General features: G+C 35.4%; 1 protein-coding gene across 5 annotated transcripts in view; it reads right to left on the bottom strand.

Moving 5' to 3' along the window:
• FCHSD2 (FCH and double SH3 domains 2) overlaps nucleotides 1-22,692 on the bottom strand; it is a 298,964-nt gene that overhangs the window by 236,299 nt on the left and 39,973 nt on the right. For 4 of the 5 annotated variants that reach the window (XM_019811869.2, XM_019811868.3, XM_011286612.4 and 1 more), the window contains exon 3: nucleotides 4,596-4,641. The exons of the other annotated variant lie outside the window; for it this stretch is intronic. In XM_019811869.2, coding sequence (XP_019667428.1) covers nucleotides 4,596-4,641 — 46 coding nt within the window. The remainder of the gene's footprint in view (nucleotides 1-4,595; nucleotides 4,642-22,692) is intronic. 5 annotated transcript variants of the gene reach the window in all.

Raw genomic sequence — 22,692 nt, 5'->3', positions numbered from 1 at the left:
GTAAATAATTATGCTGATGAAAGAAGCCAAACATAAAAGAGTACATATAATTCTTATATGGAATTAAACTTCTAAAAAATGCAAACTCATCTATAGTGATAGAAAGTAGATTAGAGATTGCCTGAGTAATAATGGGGGAAAGATGACTACTGAAGAGTGAGTGAAAGGGAAGGATTATAATGAGACATTATAATCTTTTGGTAGCTATAGACATGTTCTTATCTTGATTGTGATGATAGTTTCACGTGGTATATAATTCAATAAGGCTGTATAAGAAAACAGTATAGTGAATACTTGTGTAAGAGTGAGGGCAGTAAAGGGGGAGCACAAGAGGGATTTTTGGAGTGGTGTTAATATTCTGTTCTTTTTTTTTTTGAGAGAGAGAGAGAGCATGTGTGAGTGTGGGAAAGGGTCAGAGAGAGAGAGAGAGAGAGAGAGAATATCCCAAGCAGCCTCCATACCCAACACAGAGCCTGAAGCAGGGCTTGACCTGGATCACGACAGGATCATGACCTGAGCTGAAATCCAGAGTCAGACACTCAAATGACTAAGCCATCCAGGTTCTGTTTCTTGACCAGGGTACTGGCTATAGGGGTGTATTCACTGAAAATTCATGGAGCTGTGCACTTAGGATCTACACATTTTTCTGTATGCATGTTATACATCAATTTTTAAAAAAAAATTTTTTTTTCAACGTTTATTTATTTTTGGGACAGAGACAGAGCATGAACGGGGGAGGGGCAGAGAGAGAGGGAGACACAGAATCGGAAACAGGCTCCAGGCTCTGAGCCATCAGCCCAGAGCCCGACGCAGGGCTCGAACTCACAGACCGCGAGATCGTGACCTGGCTGAAGTCGGACGCTTAACCGACTGCGCCACCCAGGCGCCCCTATACATCAATTTTTAAATGGCTTATTAAAAATATGATATTATTATACATTCAACAGAATGTATACTTTTTGGGGCGCCTAGGTGGCTCAGTCGGTTAAGCATCCGACTTCAGCTGAGGTCATGACTGTGCGGTTCTTGAATTTGAGCCCCACATCCGGCTCTGTGGCTCTGTGCTGACATTAAATAAACATTAAAAATTAAAAAGAATGTTACTTTTTAATTTCAGACAATACCAATTCTTGGCAAAGATGTGGAGCAACTGAAACTTTCATACATTGCTGCTAAGCATGTAAACTGGTACAATCGCTTTCGAAAACTAGCTATAACTACTTAAGTGCTAATATACATATTACCTGGTGACCCAGTATATACCTAGTTCTACACCTAAGTATACCTAACAGATATGAATCTACATATCCAACATATATGAAGCTCAAAACTTAATGCTGAATGAAAGAAATCAGAAGAGTACATAATACATGATATTATTTAATTTAAATTAAAAAACAGTAAGAAATCCAAAGTAACAATTATTCTGATAAGAATCAGTGTACTGGTTACCACTGGAAGGTAGGAGTAATAACTGCTTCTGGGACCCTGGTAATGTTCTACATCTTAATCTGAATAGTAGTTACAAGGCTGTGTTCACTTCATAAAAATTTATCAAACAGTATACTGAATATCCATCTTACTGTATATATGTAATATTTCAATTTCTAAATCTTTAAGCAACATGGGGCTTGAACTCATGACCCCGAGATCAAGGGTTGCATGCTCTACAACTAAGGTACCCAAGTACCCCATTTCCATTTTTAAGATCTACTCCCCCAAATTTCAACTCTATACTGAGCCAAAGAAGGAAAGAAAAAGAAATAATTTAAATAGTCCAGCTGTCCTCTATGACCACACCCTATCACCAATGAGAGTTATGTCCTCAGAGAGCAAATGCAAATAATAAGCCTGACATAATCAGTGTAAACTGGCAAAATCCACAGACAGAATGTCAGTCATTTCAGGGGTTTCTCTTCTATTGACAAGAAGTAAAAACACTGTTGAGGCGACTAAAAAATGAGTGTAGAGATAGCTTTGTCTATATCCACAAGAAATGAATTGAAAATTAACTGGAAAAACATTGAAGAGTAAGAACTGAGAAAAATCATCTGAAATGAAAATATGACAAATAACAAGAAGAATCAGCACCCTGACTCTCCATAAATGCTCAAATGTCCCAGTCAGAGAGATACCGAAACATTTTAATTTCTGAATATTATTACATGAAATTTTGAACTATATATTATTAGGTGCCATATACCATTTATACATTATTATATAGAACTGTATAAACAAAACCAGGTAAAATTTACTTAAAAGACATTTAAAGAAAATTTTCAAGAATAAATTAGACTGCTTTCTAAACGCAATTCTACTTTACTATATACATACATATATACACAAAAAGTACATACATCTACATAAAAATATCATAAATATGTTATAAACACACTTACACATAAAAACACATATGTGCCCTTAATTGAACAAAAGATAGAAATCTAAATATATCACTTAGAGTGAGAAAAATAACAAAGCCACTAAAATAGTGCTGTATTACATTGGAAAGGGTAGGCCAAAAAGGAATGACTTAGGAAGCTAATTTCTCATTTATTATAAGAAGTAATCCAGCAATAATGTCTAGAGTTGACAAATCATGAATCAGTTATAAGCACATTATTTAAAGATATGGAAATGATCACCAGGAGAACCAAAACAGTTGTCTACCTTTAATCTTTTCTCCGAGGGTGGTGATTGCAATTGGGACAAAGGACTGCTGATTTTCATACAATTTAATGTACTCTTATATTTTTAACCATGAACCTATCCTACTTATTTTATTATTAAACTTTTAAATCATGTTACAGAAGAATAGATCACACAAAAATTTTCCACTTCATATAAATTTTAAGAACAGATCATATACTTTGATCCCAGGGGAAACATATCTGTAAAGGGCATGATAACTGTCCCTATTTCACAGGTTTATTGAGAGGATTAAACCAGATAACATAATGTAAAATAATCAGCAAAGTGCCTGGCACAAGGATTCAATAAATTTTACCCATCATTACTAATACTTCCTATATAAGCATAGAATAAGGTTCAACACTAATTACTAGAACTGATGCTAATTCGTTATGTAAAACACCTGATTAATAACCACTCAATAACTAACAACTGAATTAATGAATCTATCTAGTTTTCAAGAAACGGATAATTATCTAAGACTATCAAATAAAACACAGTTACCTTGTTAACTACAATGAAATCAGAGTAAAAATTAAAATCAAAATCTGACAAAACACAAAAAAAATCATATCCCAATTTCACTATTTATAAGAATAACAACAGCAGCCATAAGTAGTTACCCTGTACAGCATTTCCTTCTAATGCTTTCCTGTATTTTTAAATTTTGTTTCACATACAACTTTTATAATTTTGGGAGTGGGAGGAGATCGATTTTAGAATTCTATTCCACAAAGAAAGCAACTGCTTACAAGGGACAAAATTTCCAAATCATGTCATACTATTTTTGTACAAGGAAAGGTAATTATTATTTCTTACATATCTATAAAATGATATATCAACATAATTTTTTCTTGGCACATTTAGTTATCTGGGAGCAAATAAGATTCTAATTAAAATAAAAGAATGAAAAGGGGTGCCTGGGTGGCTCAGTCGGTTGAGCGTCTGACTTCAGCTCAGGTCACGATCTCATAGTTCATGAGTTCAAGCCCTACATCAGGCTCTGTGCTGACAGCTCAGAGCCTGGAGCCTGCTTCAGATTCTGTGTCTCCCTCTCTCTCTGCCCTTCCCCCATTCATGTGCTGTCTCTCTCAAAAATAAACATTTTTTTAAATTTAAATAAATAAATAAAAGAATGAAATGCTTAAATTTCCCTAGAAATAGAACTATGTCATACATTCAAAGTACATCATTCTCTGTCAATAGGGACCTAAATAAATGCCCGACTGAACAAAATAAACCTTCCATAAGACTGCAAAGAATGGGATATATAAGAGAATGAATATACAGCTGACGCTTGAACAATGCAGCAGTTAGGGATGCCAACCCCCAATGTAGTCAAAAATTCCCATGTAACTTTTGACTCCCTAAAAATTTAACCACTAATTGCTACTATTGACCAGAAGACTTACTGATAACATAAGCAGTCAATTAGCATATATTTTATATTATATACTGTATTTTTACAATAAAGTAAGCTAGAGAAAAGAAACTGTTATTAAGAAAACTGTGAGGAAGAGAACATACATTTACAGTACTGTACATATATTTATCCAAAAAAACCCCACATATTGGTGGACAATCATAGTTCAAGCCCATGTTGTCCGAGAGTCACCTATATATACTTATAAAGTATATGCATTATTATTTATATTTGTAAATACCTTACAACTGCTATAAATATTATCTTCTCTCCAAAAGTTCATAACCTTCATTGTAGTAAGGAGCAACTTAGCTCCTCATCTAGAGATTCAAATGGAGTAAAGAGAGAATCAAAGTGAGATAGTCAGAAATAAGAAGAAAAACAGGATGCAGGGATAACAAGTTTCTCTCTAATGAGTATATCTGCCTTTAAGCCAAAGAAGAGGTATACCTAGAATGGTCACCTGAATTTCCAAGCTTACCTGTGCATACTCTCTTTCAATAGCAGCCTTCTTCTGACTGAATGTCCTAAAAACACAAATAAAAATTCATTAGCAGAAGTATAACAATAATTTTATGTAAATTTATCAACACATCCTCAGATACTACCTGGTAAAAACTGTGTTCAGGGAAAGGACAATATTTTATTCATCTTATGTTCTAGGAACACTGCTGACAAAAGGCTCTGGACTCAGAAAAAACTACATTCAAATTCTGGCTCTACCACTTAATAGCCCTATGATCTTGGTCAAGTCACTTGACTTCTCTGTGCCTCAAAATGGGGATAGTTATAACAGTACCCATGTCAAATGATAGAGTAAAATTTAGTTATTTAAGATATATTAAGTGCTTGGGGCGCCTGGGTGGCTCAGTCGGTTAAGCACCCAATTCTGGTTTTTGGCTCACAGTTCATGAGTTCAAGCCCCACATTAGGCTCTGCGCTCACAGTGCAGAGCCTACTTGGGATTCTCTCTCTCTCTGTCTCTCTCTCTCTCTCCCCCTCTCCGTGCCCTCTCCCTCCCACTCTCTCTCTCTCTCAAAAATAAATTTAAAAAAATATATACATATATACATATATATATATGTATGTATATATGTTATCTTCTCACCTATCATAAATACCCAGGCAGAAGAAACTAAAATGAACTAGCTTATACTTTCATCATTAAAAAATCTGAAAACTGGGGCACTTCGGTGGCTTAGTCGGTTAGGTGTCTGACTCTTGATTTCAGCTCAGGTCAGTAATCCCAGGGTCGTGGGACTGAGCCTTGCATCAGGCTCTGCCCTGGGAGTGACGCTCTCCCCACCTGTGCTCACTCGCTCTCAAAAAAAAAAAAAACAAAAAACAAAAAACTGAAAACTTACCCATATTTTGAAGGAGGTAGTATTTTCTAATATTTCATAAAACATGAAAGCAAACATTTAAGCTATTTATTCAGTAGTAGTATTCATTTAGCATTCAGTGCTTATTTATTTAGATTGAAACCCTAGATGTAACTCATCTTAAAATAAGGATGTTCAAGTGAAGTCTCCAAGAAAATGGAACTCTTATTCTGAATGTGCATATCAATTAATTTTAAAATTCTCGGTGGATTTTTAATTGTTATGAAACAATTACATGTCTGCTAAGTAATTTTCTGTTCTAAAGAAAGAAAACAAATCCAAGTTGACAACTATTCAAAATCAACACCATTAATATTAGAAACCTATTTGTTATAATTCACAGTATCAAGAGAGAACAAAAAAATCTTCTCATAATCTCCATAGAAGATGAAAAGGCATTTGTTAAAATTCAACATCAGTTTCTCATAAACATCTTTAAAAATATTAATGGATGCTATAATTAAACAGATGGACAAGAACAAGCGATGGCAAAGATGTAGAGAAATTAGAACTGGTACAATGCTGGTAGGAATATAAAATGATGCAGCTGCTTTAGAAAATCATAGTGTAGGAGTTCCTCAAAAGGTTAAACATAGAGTTACCATATTGACCCAGCAGTTCTATTCCTAGGTACATACCCAAGAAAACTTGTCTATATAAAAACTTGTAAACAAATGTTCATAGCAACATTATTCATAATAGCCAGAAAGTGGAATCAACCCAAAAGTCCATTAACTGGTGAACAGATAAATAAGATGTGCTATATCATATGATAGAATATTATTCAAAAAAGGAATGAAATATTGATACATGATACGGTATGGATGAACTGGAAAACACTATGCTAAGAAGCCACATAAAAGGACACATATTACATGATTTCATTTATACAGAATGTCCCAGAATAGGCAAGCCTACAGAGACATAAAGTAGATTAGTGGTTGCCAAAGGTTGGAGAGTTAAGTTTGCCATATTTCAAAAGCATTTTTCTTTTACCTAAATAGGTTGATTATAAAGTTCACATGGAAAAAATGAACACTTAAGAACAGTTATTAAGATTCTGAAAAAGTATTTCAAAAGACCTACCTTCACCACATAATAAAAACTAATTTAATAAGGTGGCAATAATTAAGATAGCTTAGTAATGGAACATGAATAAACAGAAAGATAATGAAACAGAAGTCAGAAATGCACCTAAATACACAAAAATTTAGTAACTGAAAAAGAAGGCATTTTGATTCAAAGGAGAAAACATGGATTACTTAGTAAATTCTACTGCGTCAACTTTACAAGAAGACGCAATGTTAAGTAAACAGAAAAGTTACAGATTAATGTATATATAGTATACTATCTTTTTACATGAAAATGTTTACCCATATATGCTGTATTATAATTACAATACTACTCCATTACAACACAGATGGTCCCCAACTTGCAATGGTTCGACTTACAATTTTTCGACTTTACAATGGTGCAAAAGTGATATGCATTCAGTAGAAACCGAACTTCAAATTTTAAATTTTGATCTTTTCCTAGGCCAGCACAAAACTCTCCACTGTTGTGCAAGGCAGCACCAGTGCGCCCCAGCTCCCAGTCAGCCACGCAATCACAATGGTAAACACCTTACTTATAACCAACCATTCTATACCCATACAACAATTCTGGTTTTCGCTTTCAATACAGTAGTCAATAAATTACATGAGATTGTCAACACTTTGTTATAAAATAGGCTTTGCGTTAAATGATTTTGCCCAACTGTATGCTAATCTAAGTGTTCTGAGCACGTTTAAGGTAGGCTAGGCTAAGCTATGATGTTTTGTAGGTTAAGTATACAAAATGCATTTTTGACCTAATGTCATTATTTTCAACTTTCAATGGGTTTATCAAAACATAACCCCACTGTAAGTCAAGGAAGATCTGTAGTCCCTTAAATGAAAAACTATTCTGTGGAAAAATGCCTACTGTGGTCCCCTAGGAAATCACTGTGATAGAATTCTCTTAAATATTAACAAGAAACTGGCTTGACAATGGCTCCATATGAAGAAAGGAACTGGTGTTAGAAGACCTTTTACTGCATTGTTTGTGTTATTTGAATTCATACCATGTGGATGTGTATATATTTTTGAGGTGAAATTTATATGACATACAACTAATAATTTTAAAAAATGTTTTTAACATTTATTTATTTTTGAGAGACAAAGAGAGACCGAGCATGAGCTGGAAAGGGGCAGAGAGAGACAGGGAGACACAGAATCAGAAGCAGGCTCCAGGCTCCAAGCTCTCAGCACAGAGCCCGATGCAGGGCTCCAACTCACCAACCACGAGATCATAACCGAATAAGCCACCCAGGCACCCCACAATTAACCAGTTTAAAGTGTTCAGTTAAAAAAATAAATAAATAAAAGAAAATAAAGTAAATAAAAATAAAATACATAAATAAATAATAAAGTGTTCAGTTCAACAGCATTTCATGTGTTCACAGTATGCAACTACCACCTCTACCCACTTTCAAAACCTTTTCATTACTCCAGAACACTCCATATTCATTAAGTAATCACTCTCTCCATTCCCCCTCCTTTTATCCCTGGCAAAAAGTAATATATTTTTCTGCCTCTATTACATATTTGCCTATTCTGGAGATTTCATATAAAAGGAATCATACATGACCCTTTGTATCTGACTTCTTTCACTTAGTATGTTTCCAAGGTCCAAGTTGTAGAAGGTATCAATACTCCATTACCTTTTGTGACTGAATTATTATTCCACTCCACTGTAAAAATCCAATTATTATTATACTCCACTGTATGGATATACTACAATTTGTTTATTCATTTATCTACTGATGAATTTGGGTTGTTTCATATCTTACCTATTATAAATAATGTTGCTATAAACAACATATATAAAGTAACAATAAATCCCTGTAATAGTTATTTCTCTAATAAAATCCAATATTCTAAATAATTTTTCTAAAACAAATCTGATCAAGCTACTCTCCTACTAATATTCCTAAAAAAGCTCATCACTCTCAGAGTAAAAATCTAAATTCCCTTAAGGTTGTATGTGACTTTATCTCTGTAAACTCCCCCATTCACATCTCAGACCCCAGCTAAAGTTCTTAAAAGGACCAGTAGGCTCATGCTCATAGTCTAGCAAATGTACTCCTTTTTACTTGGAATTCCCTTCCCCCATTATTTGGCTTAATTCTTCCTCATCCTTCAAAACTTAGCTTAAGCATAACCTCTAAAAAGTCTTCCTGAATTCCACTTGTGATTTGGATACCCTTTCTCTAAGGTCCTCCAGCATGTTGTAACAAAGCACCTGCTTCAAGTATTTTAATTGTGAATTGACTAGAGTTCCCTGAGAGCAAGGAGTGTGTTTTGTATTTATATGTGTAGCACAGTGCCTGAAAGCTAAAGAAGTTTATTCAGTAAATGTTTGCTGAATGAATGGCTAGAAACTAAATAATCAGGTTTCAGGCTCTTCATGAGTATGAATTAAATAGCTCAGTAGAAGCAAGATCACAATCTATATCCATATGGACCAGTTAAGTTTCTCAACCTTTTACAGACTGTATCAGAACTATTTTGTGTACCTGAGCTTTAAAAAACAAGGAGGGTATATGAATGTGCAGTAAAGGATTAACCTTGCCTCAAGAGAGGTCTGGCCTTTGCCCTTGACTTCTGGGGAATGATCTCTAAACCTATGGAATGTCATGTCTGATAACAGTGTTTTTGTTTACCTGGGGACCTTAGGCCATGCATAGTCTATGATAGCAATGTGATTTATTGAGAGTGGTGTGGAGGAGAGGGGGGGTTCCTAACACATGGTTATCAGTTCAACCTCTGAAGAAGCTGAAAACTAATAAGGTCAGCCACATGGGCAGTTAATCATATCATGGTGACCAAATATACCTCTTCTCTTGGCTGATTATAAGGTAATACCCTTTCACTATAAAACACACACAAACACACACACACACACACACACACACACACACACACACGCACACTTCAGTAAACTTTCAATGAGTTCTGTGAGTCCTTCTATTGAATTATCAAATCTAAGGGTGGTCCTGGGGCTCCCTGATCTTGCAAATCATGTCAGAAGTGAGGGTAACCTTTGAGACCTCCAAACTTGCGGTTGATATCAAAAGTGAGAGTTGTCTTGGGGACTCCCTAACTCAATAATTAATCACCAGGATAAGCAGAACACCTAACAATGTTCAAATTATTAATGGTGGTAGTGGAAATGGGATAATAACCATAATGATGAATGTTAAAAATACAGATAAACACACATACTAGATGGCTAAAACTTAAAAGACTGATAACTATAAATATCAATGGGATGATAGAGCTATAAAACTCTAGTATGTTGGTGGTGGGAATGTAAAATAATACAACCACTTTGGGAAAAAATATGGTTATTATGTAATTAAGCACACATCTATCTTGACACAGCAATTCTAATAGTGGGCATTTACCAAGAGAGATGAAAATACACATCCCTAAAAACACTCAACAAAAATATCTATAGCACCTTTATTCATAAACAGACAAAAACAGGAAGTAGTCCAGATGTCTATCACTGGCATAATAGATCAACAGTGATATATACTCAAAATATATAAGGAACTTTTAAAACTCAATACCCAAAAAATGAATAATCCAATTAAAAATAGGCAGACAACATGAATAGACATCTTTCCAAAGAAGACATACAGATGGTCAGCAGACACATGAAACGATGCCCAACACCACTGATCATCAGGAAAATACAAATCAAAACTACAATGAGAGATCACCACCTCACACCTGTCAAAATAGCTAAAATCAACAACAAAAGAAACAACAGATGTTGGTGAGGATGTGGAGACAGGGGAACCCTCTTGCACTGTTGGTGGGAACACAAACTGGTACAGCCACCCTGGAAAACAGTATGGAGGTTCCTCAAAAGTTAAAAAAGGAGTGCCTAGCTCAGTTGGTTAAGCATTGGGACTCTCGATATCGGCTCAGATTGTGATCTCACACTCGTGAGATAGAGCCCTCTGTTGGGCTCTGTGCTGAGCGTGGATCCTGCTTGGGATTATCTCTTCCCCTTTCTCTCTCTGCCCCTCCCCTGCTTATGCACACACGCGTGCTCACTCTCTTTCTCTCTCTCAAAATAAATAAATAAACTTTTTTAAAAAGTTAAAAATAGAACTACCCTACAATCCAGCAATCGCACTACTAAGTGTTTTATCCAAAGAATATAAAAATACTAATTCAGAGATACATGCACCCCAATGTTTACAGGAGCATTATCCACAATAGCCAAACTATGGAACCATCAACTGATGATAAAGAAGATGTGATACATATATATTCATAATGGAATATAACTCAGCAATAAAAAATGAAATCTTGCCATTTGCAGGGACATGGATGGAGCTAGAGAGTATTATGCTCAGTGAAAATAAGTCAGAGAAAGATAAATACTGTATGATCTCACTCATCTGTAGATTTAAGAAACAAGGCAAATAAGCAAAGGCAAAAAAAAAAAAAAAAAAAAAAAAGAGGCAAACCAAGAAACAGACTCTACATTATAGAGAACAAACCGATGGTTGCCAGAGGGGATGTGGGTGGGGGAATGGGTAAAATAAGTGAGGGAGATGAAGTACCCTTGTTGTGAGGAGCACAGAGTGTTATATGGAAGTGTTAAATCACTATATTGAACACTTGAAACTAATATTACATTGTATCTTTAACTGGAATTTAAATAAAAACTTTTTTTAAAGGTTTTTTAAAATGGTGATATATTCTTTTTTTTTTTAAGGTTTTCATTCATTTTTTAGAGACAGAGACAAAGACAGAGACGGAGCACGAGTGGGGGAGGGGTAGAGAGCGAGGCAGACAGAATCCAAAGCAGGCTCCAGGCTCTGAGCTGTCAGCCCGATGCAGGGCTCGAACCCACAAGCTGTGAGATCACGACCTGAGCCGAAGTCGGATGCTCAATCGACTGAGCCACCCAGGTGCCCCTAAATGGTAATATATGCTTAAAATAGAAAAAAAAAAAATGAGTATTAAATATGCATGGACTAAAAAAACAAAAAACAAAAACAAATGAACTATAACTACCACATTTTACTACTCTGAGTTAGTTCACCTCTGTTATTTTATAAATAATACTTTAAATAGAACTAATATTTGGATATAAAAAATAATTTTTTAACATGGACAGCAAGCTGGGGTAAGGGAATTAGTGTTTATATTATTAGCACATTGATAATTCTTTCATTAAGAAAAAAACCTTTATAATTTTGTTCTGGAATACAATGGCTGTTTTTAGGGGTATTATTACAGCAAATATGGCAATAACATTAAAATGATGACATGAAACACAAAAAACTTTTTTTTTAAACAAAGCAAGAAGAATAAAGAACTGAAACTATAAAAGTCTGGCACAGAGGAAATTACTTGGCTCCTAATAAAAATAGTCACCAACATTCATCAAGTATCTTCTGAATTTCAGGCATTCTGCTAAAGAGGCATTGGAAATAAAAAGATGAATAAGACATAGTCTCTCTTCTCAAGGGATCCATTAAGAAAAGGTATAAATGCCAAGATCCACAAATGCTTTCGTCGTAAAATGAAAAGCAGAAAGTGTTCTTATTTCTTATTAATTAGGCAGGCAACCTTGGGCAAGTTAATTTTCCTGACTGTGCTTCAGTGTCCTATTGGTTAAATGGGAATAAAAAGAACACCTACCTCACAGGATTATTATGAAGATGAAATGTACATATTTGTAAAGCACTTAGAACAGACTTGGCACATACTAAATGTTAGACAAGTCTTTGTTAAATAAGTGCAAATACATTCCACAGCTTAGAATTATCAAATTTAATCCAGTTTAAATATTTTGACTAAATGAATATGCACAGCACTAACAAAAAATACATTTTAAGCAACTCTGGTCTTCATGACAGAGCAAAGTGAAAATCTTCTTACTCCTCCCAGAAGTTACTCAAAAGCAATAAAGAGAATAAAAAACATACATGCAAACATGATCTCCAATAAAACTAGGAGATATATGAAATATAAGTGAAAGATAAGCCAAAAGAGAGACAAACTGGAGAAGGAGGGTGAATATAAGGCACAAGGCTCCAAAACTCAAGGGGGGAGGTGTCTACATTTCTTCAAGTATACTTCCTGAGGTATAAAATTTAAACCACATTTGCAACAACGAAAACAGGGGACGTGGGCTGGGGAAAGAGCTTTGTTGTTCACAGTTTGAAGAAGTAGAGGAGACAGTACTAAATTAGGAATCACATAAACAAGCTACACTAGCAGAAATTAGGTTGCTGGTGTGGCAAAAAGATAGTGAGACAGCCTGCACTACCAATGGTCCAATCTTCTCTGGTAAAGGAGAAATAAAATAAATTAATACACACAAACCTGGTTGTAAAGAAAATTACTGTAGATTTGGAAGACTGTAGCTACCCTGAGATACCTACAAAAAGTAGCACGGGGAAAACCCCCTTCATTCAAAAAATAAATAACCCAAATGTAAATTTTAAAAAAGGAAAAACAGTAGCCAAAGGACACTCATGAGAAAAATGCTGCCATCAAGCAAATGAAATATGTAACCAATATTTCAAATGAACTTTTAAAACTTAAGTAATAATTTTAAAAACTAATAAAGAAATACCACTTTCAGATCAAATTACAATGTTCAAATGCCAAGAGAAGAGCAGTGGAGAAAGTGGGTATTCCCTCTTGTTCCTGATGTTAGGGGGAAAGATGTGTCTTTTGCCACTGAGTACAGCTGACCCTTACACAATATAGGCTGTCAAAAATCCATGTATGGCTTTTGACTCCCCAAAACCTTAACTATGCATAGCCTACTGGTGACTGTAAGCCTTACCAATAACAAACAATTAACACATTTGTATGTTATATTATATACTGTATTCTTACCATAAACTAAGCTACATAAAAGAAAATGTTATTAAGAAAATCATAAGGAAAAGAAAATAAATTTATAGTACTGTACTGTATTTATCAAAAAAATTTGAACCCACATGGTTCAAACCCATGTTGTTCAAGGGTCAACTGTATAATGAATGTTACTGTGGGTTTTTCTATGAGCCCTTTATCATATTAAGGAAGTTTCCGGGGCACCTGGTGGCTCAGTCAGTTAAGCATCTGACTCTTGGTTTCAGTTCTAGTCATGGTGTCATGGTTCACTAGATCAAGCCCCATGCTGGGCTCCAAGCTGATAGCTCGGAGCCTGCTTGAGATTCTCCTTCTCCCTTTCTCTCTGCCGCTCCCTCCCTCTCTCTCAAAATAAATAATTTTTTTAAAAGGAAGTTTCCTTTTATTCCTAGTTTACTGAGTGTTTTTTAATATATTTGTCTAAATTTTTTGAGTATAACTGACACAGGATGCTACATGTGTTTATATGTGTTACAATATTTCAGGTATATAACAGTGATCCAGCTTCTCTTTAAAAAAAATTTTTTTTTTACTAATGTTTTTTATTTATTTTTGACACAGAGAGAGACAGAGCATGAACGGGGGAGGGGCAGAGAAAGAGGGAGACACAGAATCGGAAGCAGGCTCCAGGCTCTGAGCCATCAGCCCAGAGCCCAACGTGGGGCTCGAACTCACGGACCGCGAGATCGTGACCTGAGCCGAAGTCGGACGCTTTACCGACTGAGCCACCCAGGCGCCCCCCAACTTCTCTTTAAGTTATGCTATGATCATCACAAGTGTAGCTACCATCTGTTACCACACAGTGCTCTTACAATATCACTGACTATATTTTCTATGCTGTGCCTTTAGTTTACTGAGCAGTTTTAACATGAAAAGGTGCTGAATTTTGTCAAATGCTTTTCCTGTCTCTATTGACATGATTATATAGTTTTGTCCTTTGTTCTATTTGTATGGTGTATTTCATTCATTGATTTTCTTATATTGAACTTTTACATTCCTGGGATGAATCTCACTCTGTCAAAGTGTATAATCCTGTAAATGTGTTGTTGTTTTTTGAGAATTTTTCCATCAATGTTCATAAGGGATATTGATCTGTAGTTTTCTTGTGATATCTTTGTGTGACTTTCATATCAGAATAATGAGGACCTCATAGAATGTGAGTGTTCCCTTCTCTAATTTTTTTTGGTTGGGGGGGGTTGGGGGGGAGTGTTTGAGAAGGACTGGTGTTAATTCTTCTTTAACTGTTTAGTAAAGTCCACCTATGAAGATGTCTACTCCTAGACTTTTTGTTGGAAGGTTTTTAATTACTGATTCAATTTCATTATTTGTAAAAGGTCTGTTGAGAATTTCTATTCTTTTCTTGAATCAGTTTTGGTAATTTGTGTGTTTCTAGGAATTTGTCCTTTTCATCTAGGTTATCCAATTTGTTGGCATACAACTGCTCATAGTACTCTTATAATACTTTTTATTTTAATGGTAGAATAAAGAGTAATGCCCCCATTTTCATTTCTCATTTTAGCTATTTGCATCTTCTCTTTTTTCTTAGACTAGTTAAAGATTTGCCTATTGTTGAGCTCTTCAAAGAATCGACTTTGGTTTCATTCATTCTCTCTACTGTCTTTCTATCCTCTATTTCATTTATCTCTGATCTAATCTTTATTATTTTCTCCCTTTTTCTGGTTTTGGATTTGGTTTGCTATTTACTAGTTTCTTGGGTGTAAAGTTAGGTTGATCTGAGATCTTTATTTTTAATGTAGGTGTTCAGAGCTACTAATTTCCCAGAGTAGCTTCACTGCATACTGTAAGTTTTGGTATATTGTGTTTTTGTTTTCATTCCCGTCAAAGTATTTTCTAATTTTCCCAGTGATTTCTTTTGACCCACTAGTTATTTAAGAATATGTAGTTCTGGGGCGCCTGAGTAGCTCAGTCAGTTAAGCATCCTACTTCAGCTCAGGTCATGATCTTGTGGTTCACAAGTTCAAGCCCCACGTTGTTGTTCAACAAGGATGCCACAACCATTAAAAGGAGAAAGAATAGTCTTTTCAACAAATAGTGCTACAAGTGAATTTCCATATACAAAAGAATGAAATTGGACCCCTATCTCATTCCAAATGTAAAATTTAACTCAAAGTGGACCAAAGATTAAATGTAATAGCTAAAACTATAAAATTCTTAAAAGAAAGTATAGGAGTAAATCTTCAAGATCTCCAATTTGGCAATGGATTCTTAAATGGAACACCAAAAGCATATCAAGAAAAGAAAAAAAAAAAGTATAACAACTTCATCAAAGTTAAAAATATGCATCAAAGGACATTATCAGGGCAACTGGGTGGCTCAGTCGGTTAAGCATCTGCCTCTGGCTCAGGTCATGATCTCAGTTTGTGGGTTCGAGCCCCGCATTGGGCTCTGTACTGACAGCTCAGAGCCTGGAGCCTGCTTCAGATTCTCTGTCTCTTCTCTCTCCCTTTGCCCCTCCACAGATCATGCTCTGTCTCTGTCTCTCTCTCTCTCTCTCTCTCTCTCAAAAATGAATAAATGTTAAAAAAGTTAAAAAAAAAAAAAAGACATTATTAAGGATATGAAAAGAAGGGTTGCCTGGCTGGCTCAGTCAGTAGAGCATGTGACTCTTGATCTTGGGATTGTGAGTTCGAGCCCCACATTTGATGTAGAGATTACTTTTAAAAAAACAAAAGGAAAGAATATGAAAGGGAAGGAAGGAAAGAAAATGAAAAGACAATAGAATAGGAAAATTATTTGCAAATCATGTATCTGATATAAGGGCTTAATATCCAGAATACATAAAGAACTCTTAAAAATCTATAGCAAAGAGACCAATGGCCCAATTTTAAAAAGGCAAAAGCAGGGGATTCTGGGTGGCTCAGTCAGTTGGTGTCTTACTCTTGATTTCAGCTCAGGTCATGGTCTTGCAGTTTATGGGATCAAGCCCCACGTCAGGCTCCGAGCTGACAGCACAGAGACTGCTTGGGATTCTCTCTCTCCCTCTCACTCTGCCCCTTCCCCTCCTCATGCTCTCTCTCTCAAGATAAATAAAACTTTTTTAAAAATTTAAGTTAAATTAAAAATGCAAAAGTATTAAATATACATTTTTCCACAGAAAATATACAAACGGTCAATAAGCACATGAAAGCACATGAAAAGATGTTCAACATCCATTAGTCACTAGGAAAATGCAAATCAAAACCACCGCAAGTTATCACTTCGGACCCACTGGAATGGTTATACACAAAAGCAAAAGAACAAATACTGGCCAGGATGTGGAGAAGTAAGAACCTTCATACATTGCTGATGAGAATGTAAACCAGTACGGCTTCTAGAAAACAACCTGACACATACTCAAAAAAAGTAAACACAGAATTACTATGTGATGTAACAATTCCACTCCTCAGCATACATATCACAAGAAGTGAAAAATTAAAACAAAAGCTTATAGACCAAAGTTCATGGCAGTGTTATCCATAATAGCCAAAAAGTGGAAATAACCCAAATGCCCATCAACAGATCAATGAATATGCAAAATGTGGTATATCCATAAAATGAAATTTTATTTAGCCACAGAGAGTAATAAATACTGATACATATTACAACATGGATGAACCTCAAAAAATACTTGGTAAGTGAAAGAAGCCAGCCACAAAAGGCCACTGTATTTATAGGTTCTCCAGAGAAATAGAACCAAGATGATGTGTATATGTATAAAAAGATATTTATTTTAAGGTACTGGCTCACATGATTATGGAGGTTGGCAAATCTAAAATCTGCAGGGTAGGATAATAGGCTGGAGACCCAGAGAAAAGCCAATGTTGCCATTTAAGTCAAAGGTCATCAGGCTGGAGACCCACAAAGGAGCTGCTTTTAGGTCCAAAGGCCATCTGCTGCAGAATTCTCTTACCTGGGAAGGAAGCCAGTCTTTTGTTCTATTCAGGCCTTCAGCTGATTAGATGAGGCCCACCATATTATGGTGAGCAATCTGCTTTATTCAAAGTCTACTGATTTAAATATTAGTCTCATACAAAAACATCTTCAGAAAAACATTCATATAATATTTGACACATGTCTGGGTACTGTGGCCCAGCCAAGTTGACATATAAATTAAAAATTACAGCCACATACTAAATGATTCCATTTTTATGAAATGTTGAGAGAAAGCAAATCCATAGAAATAAAAAGCAGATTAATCATTGTCATGAGCTTAGGGAAGGGGGTGAAATGGCAAGTGATTGCTTATTTGTATGGGATTTCTTTCAGGGTAATAAAAATGTTCTGGAATTAGTGATGATACTTGTACAACACTGTGAATATACTGGAAACCACCTAATTGTATACTTTAAAATGTTAAAATAAGCATAACTTTCTGTTATGTTAATTTTACTTAATATTTGTTTTTTAAAGTTTATTTTATTTATTTTGAGGGAGAGAGAAAGCAGGGGAGGGGCAGAGAGAGACAGACACAGAATCCGTCAGTGCAGAGCCCAATGTGGAGCTCAAACCCACGAACAGTGAGATCATGACCTGAGCCTAAGTTAAGAGTTGGATGCTTAACAGACTGAGCTGCCTAGGTGCCCCAATTTTACTTAACAAAATAACTTATTGATATTTCCTGTAAATAAGATCCTGTCAATAAGAATACATCTGTATTATGGCACATTGACCCACCAATGGCACTTTTCCATGGTACGTGACACTTTATATTGCTAATGTTCAGCATATAAATGAATATTTATAGGGTACTGGCATAAAAAAAAAAAAAACCCACATGGGGGCACCTAGGTGGCTCAGTCAGTAAGCATCTGACTTCGGCTCAGGTCATGATCTCACGTGACTTCGAGTCCCACATCGGGCTCTGTGCTGACAGCTCAGAGACTGGAGCCTGCTTCAGATTCTGTGTCTCCTTCTTTCACTGCCCCTCCCCTGCTCACACTCTGTCTCTCTCTGTCTCTCAAAAACAAACATTAAAAAATAATAATAATAAAATAAAATAAAATAAAATAAAATAAAATAAAATAAAATAAAATGACACACAGACCTACAACAGAATAGAGAGCCCAGAAACAAACCCATGTATATACAGTCAACTAATATTTGACAAGGGAGCCAAGAATACTCAATGGGGAAAGGACAGTGTCTTCAATAAATGGTAGTGAGAACACTATCCACACATAAAAGGATGACACTGGACCCCTATTTTATACCAATTACAAAAATTAACTCGAAATAGTTAACTGTAAGACCTGAAACCATAAAACTCCTAGAAGAAAACATAAGGTAAAACAGTTCCTTGACATTGGTCTTGGCAATAATTTCTTGGAAATGATACAAAATCACCAGCAGCAAAAGCAAAAATAAACAAGTTTTACTACATCAAACTAAAAACCTTCTGCGCAGCAAAAGAAACAATCAACAAAATAAAAAGGCAACCTACAGACTGAGAGAAAATATTTACAAGCCAAATATTTGATAAAGTGTCACTATCCAAAATACATAAGAAACTCATAGAACTCAGTAGGAAAAAAAAATAATAATAACCCAATTAAAAGGGGGAAGAGGACCTGAAAAGACAGTTTTCTAAAGAAGACATACAAATGGTCAACAGGTACATGAAAAGGTACTCAACATCACCAATCAAGAAGGAAACATAAATTAAAACCAAAATGAGATATTATTTCACACCTGTTCGTATGGCAATTACCAAAAAGAAAAGAAACAAGTGTTGGCCAACGTGGAGAACACATAATCCTTAGGCACTGTTGGTGGGAATGTAAACTGGTGCAACCACTATGGGATACGGTATGGAGGTTTCTCAAAAAATTAAAAATAAAACTACCACATGATTCAGTAATCCCACTTCTGGGTTTGTATCTAAAGGAAATGAAATCAGTATCTTGAAAAGATATCTATATCCCTGTATTCAATATAGCATTATTCACAATAGCCAAGACATAGGAACAACCTAAGTGTCCACTGACAGAAAAATGGATTAAAAAAGCATGGTCTGTGTGTGCACGCACATGTGTGTGTACATACATACACAAATATATACATATACACAATGACACACACAAAAAAGGAAATCTAGCCATTTGCAAGATCAATGGAAATTGAGGGCATTATACTAAGTGAAATAAGTCAGACAGAGAAACATGCTGTATGATCTCACTTATATGTGGAATCCAAAAAAGCTAAAAAATCACAGACAGAAACAGAATAGTCGTGGCTAGAGGATGGGGGAAATGGCGAGATGGTGGTCAAAGGGTACAAATCAATACAAGATGAATAAGTTCTGGGGTGTATCATACAGTTCTAAATGTACATCAGAGTGGCTATAGTTAACAATTGTAGATTATACATTGAAAGTTGCTAAAAAAAAAAAAAAAAAAACAGACCTTAAATGTTGTTACCACACACACAAAAAAGTTAATTATGTGATATGATGGATGTGTTAACTAACCTATAGTGGTAATCATTTTGCAATATAGACATGTATTGAATCATCCCACTGTATACCTTAAGCTTATACAATGTTATATGTCAATTACATCTCAATATAGCTGGAAAAAAATGAAATTCAAATGAAATGCCTTAACCAAAAACTGTCAAGAAACTAGAAATAAAAAGAAACTTCCGGGGTTCCTGGGTGGCTGAGTCAGTTAAGGGTCTGAATTTTTATCTCGGCTCAGATCATGATCTCATTGCTCATGAGATCAAGCCCTGCAATGGACTGTGCACTGACAGCACAGAGCCTGCTTGGGATTTTCTCTCTCCCTCTCTCTCTGCTCCTTCCCTGCTCATGCACAAGCATGGCTCGCTCACTCTCAAAATACATAAATAAACTTAAAAAAAAAAAAAAAAAGAACCTTCCTAGACCTGATTAAGGGCATCTATTAAAACTCTACAGATAAAACATGTGCAGTCTCAATGATTTTGACCTAAGATTAGGAAGAAAGCAAAGAGATAGAAAGTAAGGATGTCCACTCTCATCACTTCCATTCACTAACTGGTACAATATGAAAGGGCAAGAAAAGGAATGAGGCATAAGAATTGGAAAGGAAAAAGTCAAACTATCTTTTTTTTAGATGACATGATTATGTACAGAGAAAAAAATTTTTTTTACAGGGAAAATATTAAGAAATCCACAGAAAAGCTACTAAATTAGTAAATTTAGCTAGGTCACAGGATATAACCTAATATTCAATATTCACTTCCATATCAGCAATGAACAGTAAGAAAATGAATTTTTTCAATGCTCCATTTACAACAGCATCAAAAAATAAAATAAAATGTTTATGGATAAATTTAACAAATGATATGGAATACCAAGACACTGAAAAATGCAAAACACTGTGAAGGAACATTAAATATATTAAATAATAAATAAATGGAAAGATATCCTACGTTCATGGACTGAAAGACTTTTATGTTATTAAAATGTCAGTTCTACTGGAACTGAAAAACAGAGTCAATACAGTCACAATTAATATCCTAGCAGGCCTTTTGAAGAAATTGACAAGTTAATAGTTAATAAGCTTTCTATTGAAAACAAAATATCTAAAATAGCTAAAACACCTCTGAAAAAGAACAAGATGGGAAGATTTACATTACTTAATTTCAAGACTTACAATAAGACTATAGTTATCAAAACAGTGTGGTAGTGGCATGAAGATAAACAAATAGCTCAATGAATCAAAATAGTATCCATGAAAACACACACACACCCCAAGTGATTTTCAACAAAGATGCAAAAGCTAATTCAATGCAGCAAAGATTAAGTTTTTCAACAAATGGTGATGGAACAATGAACTTGAAATGGATCGTGACACTAAATGTTAAGCAGGGCACAAAAAAGCAAAGAAAAATTTGATGAAGCAGATTTCACCCAAATTTGAACCTTTTATTCTTTGAAAGACACAAGTTAAGAAAATGACAAAGCAAGCCACACACTAGGAAGGAGAAAAAATTATCTTATAAAGGGCTCGCATAAATAACTCTTACAGTTCAACATTAAGAAGTCAAACAATCCAATTTTTATTTTATTTTTTCAAATTTTTTAACGTTTATTTTTATTTATTTTTTTTTTAATTTTTTTTCAACGTTTATTTATTTTGGGGAGAGAGAGAGACAGAGCATGAACGGGGGAGAGGCAGAGAGAGAGGGAGACACAGAATCGGAAACAGGCTCCAGGCTCTGAGCCATCAGCCCAGAGCCCGACGCGGGGCTCGAACTCCCGGACCGCGAGATCGTGACCTGGCTGAAGTTGGACGCTTAACCGACTGCGCCACCCAGGCGCCCCTTAACGTTTATTTTTGAGATAGAGAGAGACAGAGCATGAACGGGGGAAGGTCAGAGAGAGGGAGACACAGAATCTGAAACAGGCTCCAGGCTCTGAGCTGTCAGCACAGAGCCCGACACGGGGCTGGAACTCACAAAGCGCGAGATCATGACCTGAGCCGAAGTCGGCCGCTTAACCGACTGAGCCACCCAGGCGCCCCCAAACAATCCAATTTTTAAATATGGGCAAAAGATGTGAACTGGCATTTCACAAAAGAAACTATCTAAATGGTCAACAATAATGAAAAGATGTTTAACATCACTAGTCATTAACGAAATGCAAATTAAAATGACATACCACCAAACACCCCACTAGAATTACTGAAGTTAAGAACGCTAACAATATCAAGTGTTTATGAGGATATGGTACAACTGGAATGCTCATATACTGCTGACAGGAATACCAAATGGTACAGCTACTCTGAAAACATTTTGGCTGTTTCTTATCAAGTGAATACACATGTATTAAATAAAGGACCCAGCAATCACACTCTTAGGTATTTACTGAAGAGAAATGAAAACAGGTCCATTCAAAGGCTTGTACACAAATATCACAGCAGCCAAAAATGTAAACAGTTTGTAACAGCTAAAAACTGGAAACAATGAAATGCCCATCCACTGGTGAATGGATAAACAAACTGCAATATACCCTTACTATGGAAAACTACTTAGCAATAAAAAATGAATAAAATATTAAGATATGCAACAATATGAATCTCAAAAAATACTGCACTGAACACAAATTACACTGAATAAAATATGTTAAACACAAAAGTACCTACAGTATGATTCCATGTATAAGGAATTCTAGGAAAGACACAGATATGATGACAGAAAGAAGATCACTAGCTGTCTGCAGCTGGGGCATCAAAGGGCA

This window comes from Felis catus, chromosome D1 (assembly GCF_018350175.1).
Source record: "Felis catus isolate Fca126 chromosome D1, F.catus_Fca126_mat1.0, whole genome shotgun sequence".
NCBI classification, from domain to species: Eukaryota; Metazoa; Chordata; class Mammalia; order Carnivora; family Felidae; genus Felis; species Felis catus.
The sequence above is the reverse complement of the archived record's forward strand: the minus strand, read 5'-3'. Positions and strand labels throughout refer to the sequence as shown.